Source organism: Cryptotermes secundus, unplaced genomic scaffold, assembly GCF_002891405.2.
Source record: "Cryptotermes secundus unplaced genomic scaffold, Csec_1.0 scaffold1009, whole genome shotgun sequence".
Classification (NCBI taxonomy): domain Eukaryota; kingdom Metazoa; phylum Arthropoda; class Insecta; order Blattodea; family Kalotermitidae; genus Cryptotermes; species Cryptotermes secundus.
This window is the reverse complement of record NW_019744133.1, coordinates 973443-985705: the sequence shown is the minus strand read 5'-3', so window position 1 is coordinate 985705 and position 12263 is coordinate 973443. Positions and strand designations below refer to the sequence as shown.

At 37.2% G+C, this 12263-nt stretch overlaps 1 protein-coding gene across 6 annotated transcripts in view; it reads left to right on the top strand.

Annotated features, from left to right (window-relative positions):
* Positions 1-12263, top strand: part of LOC111874573 (protein tramtrack, alpha isoform) — a 128840-nt gene that overhangs the window by 96770 nt on the left and 19807 nt on the right. Inside the window, exon 5 of one of the 6 annotated variants that reach the window (XM_033755509.1) lies at positions 4806-11912. The exons of the other annotated variants lie outside the window; for them this stretch is intronic. Within the exon in view, the coding sequence (XP_033611400.1) occupies positions 4806-5452 (647 nt within the window). The 3' untranslated portion in view covers positions 5453-11912. Of the gene's footprint in view, positions 1-4805; positions 11913-12263 lie in introns of those variants that run through there. 6 annotated transcript variants of the gene reach the window in all.

The following is a 12263-nucleotide window of genomic DNA, read 5'->3' as shown; positions in this document are numbered from 1 at the left end:
TGAACAGAAGCACAAATTTGTAATGTTTAAACATTTTAAGGACCTGTAACAATGAAATATGATTTGTCTTTGGCATGTCATTGACATGAATGTGTTTGATGGTGCAGAATATGAGGTGACTGTACATTTTGAAAATGTAAATGTTGTATACATTTTTTAAGTAAGTTTCTTTAGTCAAATATTTTGGATTGTATAGTCAGTTCATCAATGAGCTGTGTTGCTTGTATGTTTCTTGTACTTACAGTGGTACTTGGGAGAATAGGGCATTCCCTGCTGATACCCTGGTGATTTAAAGAGATTGGAGTACAGTACAGATCTAAAAAGATATATATGTAGTGTGATAGATAACAGCAATGTTTGGAGGATGTTGCATAGGTTTGGAAAGAAGGGTCTATCTGTGCTGCTTTTATATTTGCCAAAAGCTGCTGCATTATGCTGTTCTTTATATATGTATACATGTACACATCTATTATTGGTTAACCTTGAAGATAATAGCATTCCTATCTCAAATATGGATATACATTAGATGATGGTTAAGCTTATTACACCTGTAATTTATATAGCAAGGGTAAGAGGATTAGAGCTGGGTTGTAAATTTTCCAAAGCCTGACACTTGAGTTGGAATACAACATATGTTTCAGATATATATTTTTTGTCTTGTAATGTTCTTAGGTTTAATTGCAGTGAAACCTCTGCTTAACGAATTTGTGACATTGAAAAATCTTGTTTAATGTCGGACCATTTACATGCTTTTTTTTTACCGAATTCCTTTATACTTTTTTATATTTTAAATGGAATGATGGTTTGCAGAGAGACGTTTTGAATTGCATGTAATATACTTTTTAACGGTAGAATATTGTTGAAAAGAGAGCAATTTGTTTTCTGCGATTTGTAAATTTAAGTTTTCTTGAGACAAACAGAATTTTGGTTTTACCGTACGTCATCGATGGGACAGGATTCTGAAGAATTTACTGCAAGAAGATTTGGTTTATTTTGCTAACCAGAGTTGGAAGACATGAAGGTAAGTTTGAATCTGGCAAGAACAAGATTGAATTCATTAAACATATCTTACTGTAGAGGAAAACTTCTGCTGAATGATGTAGCCACCTAAAATAATTCAAGAAGGTTGTCTTGGTCCCAGGCATTTTGAATGCCATTGCTTGGTTTATTGTATTGCGAGTTGTTTTATACTGTTGCTGTATTTGAACCTATTTAGATGATTATGTGTTCATTAAGCAGAGGTTTGACTCTGCTTGCTTAGGTTATGGAAGGGTTTAGTAAATATTATTCTTTATTAGATGATGTTTGCCTTCTTTCGATTTTTTTTGGTGATTATTGTGGTAGTGCTGCTACTTTTAAATGTTCTGTGAGGTAGTAATGACAATCTGAAATTTGGAAAGAAATTACAGTAATTATAATTGAGGTGACATTGTTATCATGTATTCCATTCCCTTTTCTTAGCCCTTACTATTCAAATAAAATTACATCTGTTTTCCTGATTTGTTTTACAAAATGCAGTATACCATCTCTTGGACAATAGCTATGTAAATCACAAAAGGGTAAGGTCACATGGACCAATATGCTGCCTAACAATAGGAGAATCAGTATGTTAGTTACAGTATTCTGTGCTGCTTCATATGGTATTATATGAAGCAGATATTTATTTCAAAGGAGCCCTGAAAAAGAATATAATGAAGGAATTAGCAGTCTTGGAGCTGTCCCATCAGGGAAGGGATTAGGGCAAAATGAATACTCTTTGTAAGTTTTATGAAATGCGTTCACAGATTTGCTATCTGTTGAACAAGGGCAGAAAGATATGTGTATAAATTTGGTCATAGACACATAGGCAAACCAGTGGTGTTCATTGTCATCTTTTACTGTTTTCTTATTTCTTTGGTTTACAGTATGTACATAATGCTCATATTATATTGTAAAGAAGTATTTTATAAAATCTGATCGTATACATTTGATATGAATCCAAAATTGTGTATGACCATGCAGTGTTTATCTTATTTCTTTAACTGTATAAACAGTTTTTGATTTAATTTAATGAATTACATATCATTTATGGAAGTAAATTGGTAGGTGTACTGGGGTGAAATGGTACAAATGCATAACCACATATATTGCTAATGTGGGATTTTCAGATTTTCTGAGGAGCAGTGGGTCTGGAACGGGGTGCACTCAACCTTGTGAGGATAATTGAGGAGCTGTGTCAAGGAAATAGCTACTCCAGTCTAGAAAAACGAGATTAATGGTCGTGGGGATCTGTTGCGCTGACCACGTGACACCCTCTATCTGCAAAAGTTGGCACTAACTTTGCTGACAAGCGGCGGTCGCGCGGTCGGTATAGTTCGCTTGTGGACTGCAGGCCACAGAGTTTTATTTTTGTGCCACATTTCACCATGTCCAGCATTGCGTTTCAGTACAGATAATGTTAGCTCATAGTTATGATAGGCTCCCAACATATTACCAGGAGATTTATATTCTCAATTCCCAGATGATAAAGGGTAATTATCTGGCTTCTGTTCTAACCATTTTACTCTCATCCCATGCGGCAAGCATATGCAGAGACTAGCAGAGAATAGGCATTTTTCCAAGTGAATAGGAAGAATTCATTGTACATATATTGTGATGTGTAAATAAAAGGAATGCATACTTTCAGAGATCTAACTTGTGTGCTAATGTTGCCATTTATAGGTCTTTTGACAAGTAAGTTGATGTTTAAGTTAGTACTTATGGTTTAACAGGTTGTGAAATTTGTTAAAATATCTGTACTTAAGCAAATTTTGCTTCTTTATATGTGGCAAAGTACTAACAACTATCAACGATAAGGGGGGATACACATATAGACACACAGACTGATGGGACAGATTTTTTAAATATGCTGCTGGGATGAGATTAGTTGCCATGATATACATACCAAGTTTCATAAAGATTGATTCAGCCATTCAAAAGTTGATAAGGGGGGCATATTCAGAGAGACAGACAACGTGGAGATCACATAAGCCTGATATCATCTTTTCAAAATAAGGAAAGGAAACTAAAAACTAGAAGGACTTTTATTTGAAGATTGGTTTTCATCATTGCTGACTGCACGTGGAAAACATTGTCTCTTTAATTCTGTTTTATTTGCGATTTCTGAGACATACAAAAAGCAAACAAAATTGCCTTAATCACCTCCAGATGTTTCCTGTTTACTCTTAGGAGCTATTCAGGTTGCCAAATGGAGTACTGACTTTTGCAGACTTCAAATAGAAAATAGATGATTTGCCATTTTATTTAATTAGAACGCCTTATTTTGAAGTGAATTGGACAAAATCTTCCACAGTTTCTTGCTTCTTATGGTAGGAGACTTGTGTTTTAGCTCAAGAAGAACACAGATGAATGGGGTTTTGTACCATGACTTAATTTCTGAACACTGATCTCTAAGAAATAGAATGTCATATACTGTTAAGCATTCCAAGAGGGAAATGAACTCCTTAATAAATTTAGCTTAAAACAACATTGCTGCAGGGGAAGTTGTAGTAAACGTGAACTATAAATTCCTTTTTGGTAAAATCCTAAACAAGCGCCAATCCTCGTTCCTTGCTCTATAGCTTCAAGGTAACTTATGTAATTTGTCAGAATGCCATTTATTATGTATGGGTGTGAAACAGGCCCCTTAGTTGGAGAGAACAACAGTTACAAATGTATGAAAATTAAAGTTCTGAAGAAGATATTTTTACCTAGAATGGCAAAGTGAGTGAGCAGTTTGGGATATGTAATGAAAAAAGAAGTGCCTAGAATTTGTTGGGGAAACCTCTTTGAAAGTAATCATTTAAAAGGCCAGGAAGGAGATTATTAATTCACTGACTCTGCAGGTGTCCTGTTAGCAAGCTGACATTCAGTAGGTCAGCAGATTTTTCAGTTTGTTCCATGCCATTCAACCTCAGTCCCTTAAATAAACAGAACAGTCTCATTGAGTTACATATAAAAGTGTTGACTTGGAAGAGTATTTATCCAGCTGGAAATAAGTGGTATTTATGTCCACAGCCATGTGAACTATGGACAATGAAAGTTTTGTCACACGTGATCCATAAACAGAAGTATTAAGAAATCATTTTCTAATGTACCATTATAATAACTTCCAATTACGATATTGGTATGAAAGCCAGAAGGAAAGAAACCACTAGACAGACCAAGCTATAGAAGGGTGGAGAATATTAAAATGGATCTTAGAGAGGTAGGATGGGGTGGTATAGATTCAAATGATCTGGCTCGGGATAGGGACCAGTGGAGGGCTCTTATGAATATGGTAAGGAACCTTCAGGTTCCATAAAATGTTCTGAAGTTCTTGTGTAGCTGCACAACTGGCAGCTTCAGCTCCAAGAAGTTGTACACTAGAATTTGTGCTTAAATACTTTTTATCCAAATCACAGTAGCATTTTGCTATGAAGTGTATGATAATATTTTGCATTTATTTCCTCTTTTTAAATTTGTTATTTATTTATTTTTATAATATTGTAAGTGGAGTTCTTATTGATGTCTGTTTGAAAAAGACCCTAAAATCCCTTGCACAAGGTGACAGCATGCATATTATATTGAGGTGTTACATTGGCAGAACTGATTTATTTGTATTTGCCATACCTTAATGTTAGGTACATAGATCACATGAAACTTACATATAGCACTAGTTTTTTCTTCTGTTAGATTTGGGTAGTTTTGGGATTGAACAGTTATTTTCTGCATAGCTAACATAAGTATTTTAAAAATATATTTTCTCTTTACATTTTGTAAATATAGAAATTGTTTTTGTTTTACAGTTAAACCTGAAGAAGATGTGACAAATGATGTGGATTATGAATCGTCACTTCCAGATGATGAAAATGAACTGATAACCTTATCACCATCTTCAAGTACAGCTGAAGTTAGGAACATTGAGGAGTTAAATGCAATAAACTTAGAAGGAGATGCTGATGATGGTGATTTTAGCAATGATGTGAGAGATCAGGACTTAAGTGATGATGTTAACAAAACGACAGATGTTTCTGTCTTACCAGACAGTGATTTGCAAGCTGTACTCACCTCTGAAATGAACAATGTGTTCTCTATGTCTGAATCCACCAGGCAACTTTTGTCATTGGCTGAGGACTGCAGTGACCTTGTTATACCTACTGAAGACTTTTCGCAATCAGGGTTTGACACCAACATGCCAATTACTGGTTTTGGCATGTTTGATCGAGATGATGTGCATGATGGTTCAGCACGCAGATTCTGTGTTCGGGAGGCAGATAACGTTTTTAGGTGTAAAGTGTGCAATAAGACTTATACACACATTAGTAATTTTTGTAGACATTATCTTACGACTCACCGAAGAAGCAAGCAAGTGTTCACTTGTCCACTGTGCAACAAGGAATTCACTAGGAGAGATAACATGATGACGCATATTAAAGGAGTACACAGAGTCTGAACTTGGTCCATCTGAAAGAAGCTACATGTTCAGTACTTCATTTCAGTGTCTTTCTGTATAAATAAGCACAGACAATCTTTATTGAGAGTATGTGTTCCATATTTTGTGTATGTGTTAGCTAGATATTTTTTTTTCAGCTTTGGTGTTTCATTTCACTGTTCTTAAAATGATTTTTATTGCTTTAAAATATCTGTCATTACACTTTATTAAATGTGATATATCTTTTGTTTTAATCTCTGAAGCTTCCTCATTTGCTACAGCAGGAAAATGGGATGTGGTTGTCTTGTAAGGAGTAGATGATTTTATATGTCTAATTTCTAATGTTTGAAGTGAAATTTAACTCATATTATATGGTACCCATATGTATTTTTGTCAGTTTTGAGCATGTATTTGATTTGTACTTAAATTTATGTGAAGTACTCAACATTCAAAATAGATAGTAACAGACAAAAATTTAATTTTAATTTCAGCTCTTGTGCTGATAGTTTACTTTAATGGTTGATTCTCTGGATGTGTGTGACAATGATTGTTAGCCTGAGGTAGGGATGAGTAAACTATGGCACACCCATTTTCACTCCTTCTCCTGGAGCTAATATGAAAGCTTGGCCTATGATATTTACTTATCCATTTCTTTAAAATAAAAATGTTGCCAGGCTAAACTGTAGAATTCAGTTGGTAATTCAGCATGAATGGAATCACTTACAGTTGAATGCGATTGGATTGGAGAAGTTAAAGATTTTGAATAGCGAAGCAGCAAGTAGTGTTCTAGTGTGAATAAACAAGCAGAACCTTTTTGATACCCATGTTACTGTACGTTGCTGTGCCTTATGACATTGTTGCACTCCACATGCAGTTGAAATTAATTTTTCAGTTACCAGAAGTCTGCAGTTGCCAGTGTTGGAGACAGAATGGAAAGGGATATGCTGTTATTGTGATGCCTCTGTTTAGGGTCAAAGTGAGAGATATGTAGTGCTTGGTGGTGTCAGTTGAATGCCTTTTTTCAGTGATGTAAGTGGTTCAGTATCAGTATCTGTTGAACATGATAAAACTGATTGAGTTGGCCCAAGTAGTAATACTTTTGACTGGGGTTCAGGAAGTGCCTGGTTCAGATCTTGGTTGGGACCCATCTAAACTGTCCTGTTTCTCATGGTGCTCCATATTGCCTTCTGTTAGATGCTAGGATAATACCTCAAATTAGGCCATGATTTGTTTCTGTATTCACATATCATCCTACCATGTGGTGCCATGTAGTGTGAACTACTGACAGTGTCATTGAATAAAATAAATAAAATCTTTTTGGGCTATCAGCCATGTCATTTGTTTAAAAATTTTCAGGGACCATCTCTGTACCCATCATCAGGGTCTGACATGACAAGATTCAGACCGTCCTCTCTCTATGCTAGCACATGACCTCTGATTGGAATTGACTAAAAGTCAGAGGAGTGCTAGTAGGCAGAGTCATAAGTTTGTGTGCCCTGGTCCTGTCTCCAGATAGGCTCATCTGAGTACTGCTTTATCGTGTTAGTCGCTGGGTACCAGGACCAACTCAGATTGCAACTTCTGTCCTTGTTGAAGTTTTGGGGATGGGGACTGATCTCAATTTGCCTGTTTAGTATGTCACTGCTTAATGAAGGAGTTCATTGAGATCAGGCTCCACCCCCAGAAACTTCAACAAGGATGGAGGTTTCAGTCTCAGTTGGTCCTTGTGACTAATATGATAAAGCAGTATTGAGAGGAACCAATCCGGAAACATGACCAGGACAAACAAACGTGTGACTTCACCGACTAGTACCGCATTGGCACACACTTTCAGTTCCAGTCACAAAGGGGGGGGGGCTGGTTGTTGTGTGGGTGGGACAGTCTAATGATGGGAACAAATATAGTCCGTGTAACAGTAAATTTTAACCAGCTGATACAGCTGATAACCCAAGAAAATGTTTTCTTTAGTCACTATGAAAGCTTCATATCTAATAAATACACAATTTGAAAGGATGAAATAGTGTAAATATTCTGTTCTTAATATGTGTGAATGGCTGTACTTGTATGTGTGGGTGCAAGAAAGCTACAAAATTTACAGAAAGTGAGTGCAGAATGTTTAACAGTGAGAAGCACAATATTTCTTCGTAGGTATAAGATCTACCACTGTGTGCCTAATTTAGTGACATTGTCTCCATATTTGAGGTGACACTTTACTTCAAGACATTGTGCCAGTTAATCTTTGGGTGCATGAACAAGAAAAGCCAAAGGTTTGCTAATGAGATCTAAAAGTTTGTGATGATGGTACATTAATACAAATACAAAATAAAGTGTTGCTGTTGAATTGGAATAAAATGATGTGGTTTTTACATTACAGAATAAAGTGTGAAACACACCCTGAAAAAGATGTGAAGTACTGTTTGCAAAACTTGCCACAATCAAGACATATGTTTTCTCATTGTATTTTTCACCAGGAAGAACCCAGAAAAACATTTGAATTATGAGTAACATAATGAATACATTTGTGAAACCTGTGAATTTCATACAAGCCAGAGGTTTCAACTGCAGAAAGTTGATGTCCCTGTTACATTGTTTGTTTGCTGAACATACTAACGTACCATACCACTCTGGTGTTTGATAGCTGAGCTTAGAGAAATCCTCAGAAAAGCGCAGGACCCAAGAGAAGAAATATTGACATTCCCGCAGATTGAAAGATGACAATTGGAAAACTGGTGTGGCCTTCTTAATTGGTATTTTGGAACATCAGAATAACTGGATCTTCTTTTTTTAAAGGAAAACAACTCCTTACACATGAGTTACATACAGCTGTACAGAGTTTCAAAACAGAAGAAAGTAAATTTACACATTTTTCTATTCTGGGAAGAACACATGAATTATAATGCAGCTTATAAATGCAGTAACATTCTTCAAAAACTACATGAAGAATTCTGGAGATTACTCAAAGATTTCTTGAAAGTGGGACTTGAAATTCAGTTGTTGATGTGTCCATTCTCCTTTTGATGTTGGAAAGGCTCAAGGTAATCTTCAGGTGAAACTGGGTAATGATGTGGAAGCGGGGTTGAATACCTTCACCGTGACCCTGCGAGTCGTAGGAGGCGATGAAAAGGGAAGTCTCAATTCTGAGACATTAAAATATGGTCGCAAGTCCCAAGGGACTCGGACCCGAGTAATATCACTATATCTTCTTATATAACATTGTGTCGGACTGCGTAGAAAACATGTCACTGTCCATATTGTTGTAGGCTTTGCCTAGCAATGGCTGTTTACTAGCTTTGCCTAGCAACAGCTGTTTATTTGCCATTGCTAAACAATGATACTTGCATTGTCAGTGTAACGTTTGCTTGAATGTGGGCAGTCCCCACATCACCCCCCCCGCGGAGATGGTTGCTCAGCTGTTGAAGCGAGCAGGGAAACATATATTGCATCCAGAGTGTGTAGTTGGTGTGATGGGCAGTGGTGGTGTGGCATGTGGTTCTGCAGCCGGTGCTATGTCAGCTGTGTGATTGAAGGTCTAGGTGGTGCAGCTGTTGGTTTCACCTCGGGTTTGATTTTCTTGGGGTAGAAGGTGAGGGGCTATCAGGCGTTCTTGATGTGTTGCTGCAGCACGGCATCCATGGTGGATGTGGAGGTGTCTGTGATGAGTGCACGTGGTGTGAATGTGTCAAGGTATGCCAGTAGAGTGGCACGTGACAAACTCACCTTTCACTTTTCAAAGGCCTTGTGTAGCTCCAGTGTCCAAGTGGTGGCGTAGGAGCTCTTGCCTTTGGGTCTGGAGAGGACATCTCGAAGTGGTGCCTCGTGTGCTGCCATGTGGTTCAGAAATTGCCTGTAGTAGTTCAGCATGCCCAGGAAACGGCCGAGCTCACTGGCGGTTTTGGGAGGTTGGCAGGTTTGTAGAGAGTTTATTTGTTCTCCCAGTGTTTGGGACCCCTCAGTGGAGGCTTTGTAACCGAGGAAAGTGATTTTGGGTGCTCAGATGATTCATTTTGCCGGGTTGATGAGGATTCCATATGTCCGAAGTCGGTCGAGGAGAGACTGTAGATGCCATTCGTGTTCCTCAAGTCACTGGGATATGTGCCACTGTTGATGTTTGCTGTGGCAGTTTTTCTTGTTGGCGGTAGGAGCAGGGCTGCGTGCACTTTTGTGCCCAGGTTCCATAGCAGCAGTGGTACCGGCAGAGGTTGGTTGTAGCAATGTCTTGGGATGGAGACCTGTTGCTCAAGTGGCGGTTCCTGGAGCTGGGGCAGGGATCCTTGTAGTTGGACAGAAGGTGGGCTAGCACAGACTTGCCTTAGAAAATGTACTTCTGAATGTAAATGGTGAACTTTGGAATTTTTTGCATTTAGCTCTTCCGTTTCACATTTTTTGGACACTTCTGTAGAGCTTTCATTATATTCTGTGTGGTTGTATATTGGTGAAATATCATTTTTAAAATATGCTCAGTTCTTTTCCCTTGCAATTAATTGTTCAGAGAAAGCCTGCAAAATATTCTTCGTATATTGATGTGATTTTACTTTGTCATAGAAAGATATGTAATACCCACAAAATTCTTGTGAAATTTTCAGTTCAGTATAAATCAGCTTTCTGGGGGTAACCTCGAAACTGATGAATTATGTGGAGATTTTCAGTTAACACAGTTAGATGAAGTGAGGTTATGTCCATCATGACGCGAAACTGAAAGTCAGCAATGCCATTGTGAATACATTGAAGAGTCAGTAACTTCATTCTTGAGATGGAATCTGCAGTCTGAAGGTATGTGTCACTGACATTTGTTGTTGACCAAAATTTGAGAACTTTTATGGCTTCTCGGGAAACTGATGAAATGATTCTTTGGTCCCATTTTAAATCTTGGTGTATAGTTTCTGATAGTACTGAGCTTGGTTGATATCTTCATTGGCATTTGACCCAGTTTCAAGCCACCTCCTGTAGAAGCTTAGAAACATAATGGTTTAGCCCAACAATGTGAATCCAGATATATATGATGAAACAAATGCAACCTAAAGCAGTTGTCAAGAAGATATGTAGTAGCATATGTAGCCAATGGGAGACTGAATTCACAGAGGTGAATGACTGCAAAAGCAAAGTATGGGTATATAAATTGGAGGAGTTTACAGTGATGGAAATGCATATTGTGGTCTTCTGGGTTTTGACATTGTGTGTTGGCACCTGCCTACATGATGTCACAACACAAAATGCCTGAAAGAAAATTGTTGATAATTTGTGAAAAATTTGAAGCTTATATTTGCCAGCACATAGACCAGGTTATTCTGCATACTGGCTGGGGTAAAAATTCTATAAACTCTGATTACTGGAATTTTTCTTTGAATTGTATTATTTGAATTATTCTTTGATATAAGCAGTCATCTTTTCTGGAGCTATAAATTTGTGGCATTGTGTAGTAGAAACAAATGTCATTATTTCTTAAAAGAGAACCCTCCCTGGTGTCTGCAGTTGGATGGCCGGAAAGGGGTGTGTTTACCAAGAGTTGCACCGTCCACGTCACAATATGAACACACATTTTATAGATGTCGCCTTGGTATTTTTCATTATCATTATTATAGTGTAATGTTTCAGTTGCTAGTCTTATGACAGTTTGTATGTCCTCCAGAACATTCTCTATTGAAAATTACTCAGTTTTCTTAAAGAGAGCTTTTAAGTTGGAATAATATTAATTTACGGTATTTTTCAAGTACTAATTTATTTTAGCCGTATTTATCTGTATTGTGTGTTAAAATAGAGGGAACACTGTTTTGAAGTTAAATTTTGTACACAAGAATTATAAATACATTTCAACTAAGATAAACATTAGTTGTTGCAGCTTCTTTTAATCACAAACAGTAAAGGTTTAAAAGTTCAGCTGACATTGTTGTCAGAGGAAGCAGCTGGAAGATTCCTAGTGCTTCAGTCTAACATAATTGTAATCTTTGTGTTTTAATAAATGGTCAGTGTTGGAGACTACAGTGAAATACGAGTATTGACATTAAAGCTGTAAACAAGAATTTCAGGTGTTATTTGATTGTATTTGAATAATTTGTGGTTAATTTGGCCTTGTTCATTGTTGTAACTCCAGTCAGTCTTTATTTGTTCTTTGCAAGAGAACATAATGACAGTTTTGTAGAAAGTTCCATAATGTTTCACATCTTTATTGGTAGCTCTTATTTACTGCTTGTATGTATTTTTCCTGAAATATATGTTACATGCTTGCAAATGAAAGAGGTGAAGTCAGAAACTGTGATGTATAAAATTAAAAATACGCAAAGTGAATAATTTTGAGATAATGGTCTGGCTTTTTTTATTTTGTTACATGTATATGAAAACGTAGCTCTGCATCCCATCCCCTCTCACCTCCCTTGAAATTCATCTGTAATTCTTTTACCCTACACAGGGACAGAATTCAGGGCCAAATGTTCTAATTGTTAATTGTTGCCTTTTCACCTCGTTATTGGTGAAACAGCCCTGAGCCATAGCCTTAGAAAATTCTGCCAGATTTGACCTGTTTTTCCTTTTTTTGATTCTGCAACAGTAATTTTTTATAAAGAGCAAGGTCATCAACCTTGCATCCAACCACCAACCTGGTGGACCAGGTCTCTGTATTTATGTGCCCCAGTGACAGGGTGGCACAGTTATACCCACAGGCACCGGGTTCCCTTTTCATCATCATCTACAACTTACAAGCCTACAGTGGAGGTATTCTAACCTGCCTCCACATGGGTTGTTCCCTTTTCTAATGTGCTAATTTGGGCTTCTCAGTGTACCTTCCAGGCTACAGTTTGCATGATAAGTGGGTTTTATAAACTGGTTAATTGTAATTGGG